Source organism: Scylla paramamosain, unplaced genomic scaffold (assembly GCF_035594125.1).
Source record: "Scylla paramamosain isolate STU-SP2022 unplaced genomic scaffold, ASM3559412v1 Contig7, whole genome shotgun sequence".
Lineage (NCBI taxonomy): Eukaryota > Metazoa > Arthropoda > Malacostraca > Decapoda > Portunidae > Scylla > Scylla paramamosain.
Genome location: NW_026973672.1, coordinates 478,989 through 480,000, shown reverse-complemented (window position 1 = coordinate 480,000; position 1,012 = coordinate 478,989). Strand labels below are relative to the sequence as shown.

Below are 1,012 nucleotides of genomic sequence, written 5' to 3'. Positions count from 1 at the left end.
ACACACACACACACACACACACACACACACACACACACACACACACACACACAGATGCACACACACACACACACACACACACACACACACACACACACACACACACACACACACACACACACAGATGCACACACACACAAACGCACACACACACACACACACACACACACACACACACACACACACACACACACACACACACACACACACACACACACACACTCGCTGTACCTAAGTACAAGTGTGTTTTCTCAGCATCGCTTCCTTCAGTTTGAGTGAGGCACGCCTCTTCCTGCGGCACTTACAGAGAGCCTAACTGCTGAACGAGTGGCCAGTGGCGGTGCGTGTGTGTGTTTGTGCAAGAGGAGTACTCACCTGGAGACGCAACACTCCTTTTCTGACGCGGCAACACACGCACAGGGCGGTCACTGAATGATTACGGGCACAGCGCAATAAAATCTACAACACTACTTTCAGGCACAACACAGACAACACTAAACAAAGGAAGCAGCGGGAGAGAGAGATAGAGAAAGCGAGAGGAAGGGGGAGGAGAGAGAGAGAGAGAGAGAGAGAGAGAGAGAGAGAGAGAGAGAGAGAGAGAGAGAGAGAGAGAGAATATGCATGGGAAGTGAGTCACGTAGCTTTCATAGAGGCAGTGGTGACAACACAGGCACTCCCCGTCTCCGTGGCCTTAGAGCTTGGTAACTCTGTACAGGGGCCATACCCGCCCATGTATGGAGTGTGCTTCACGTGCATGCCTCCCCTCCTCCCGCGGCCTCGCTACACAACACCTTCTTTCTCTCACCACTGATCTGTCCACCTCTCTATTGCAAGAGTTAACCAGTATTGTCAGTCATTCACCCCTTTCTATGGTAAACTCTGGAACTCCCTGCCAGCTTATGTACTTCCACCTTCCTGTGACTTTAACTCCTTCACAAGGGAAGCTTCAACACACTTACCCTTCAGTTTTTGACCACCGCTTCGGACCCTATTCGGGGACTGGTATTATTTT

The 1,012-nt window shown here is 50.9% G+C and overlaps 1 protein-coding gene across 1 annotated transcript in view; it reads right to left on the bottom strand.

Moving 5' to 3' along the window:
- The window catches only part of LOC135096794 (uncharacterized), a 63,235-nt gene extending 62,479 nt beyond the window's left edge, over window positions 1-756 (bottom strand). Inside the window, exons 1-2 of the mRNA XM_063998550.1 lie at window positions 638-756; window positions 376-428 (exon numbers count right to left, since the gene is read on the bottom strand). Of these exons, the coding sequence (XP_063854620.1) occupies window positions 376-428; window positions 638-756 (172 nt within the window). The remainder of the gene's footprint in view (window positions 1-375; window positions 429-637) is intronic.
- Window positions 757-1,012: the final 256 nt, after the last annotated feature.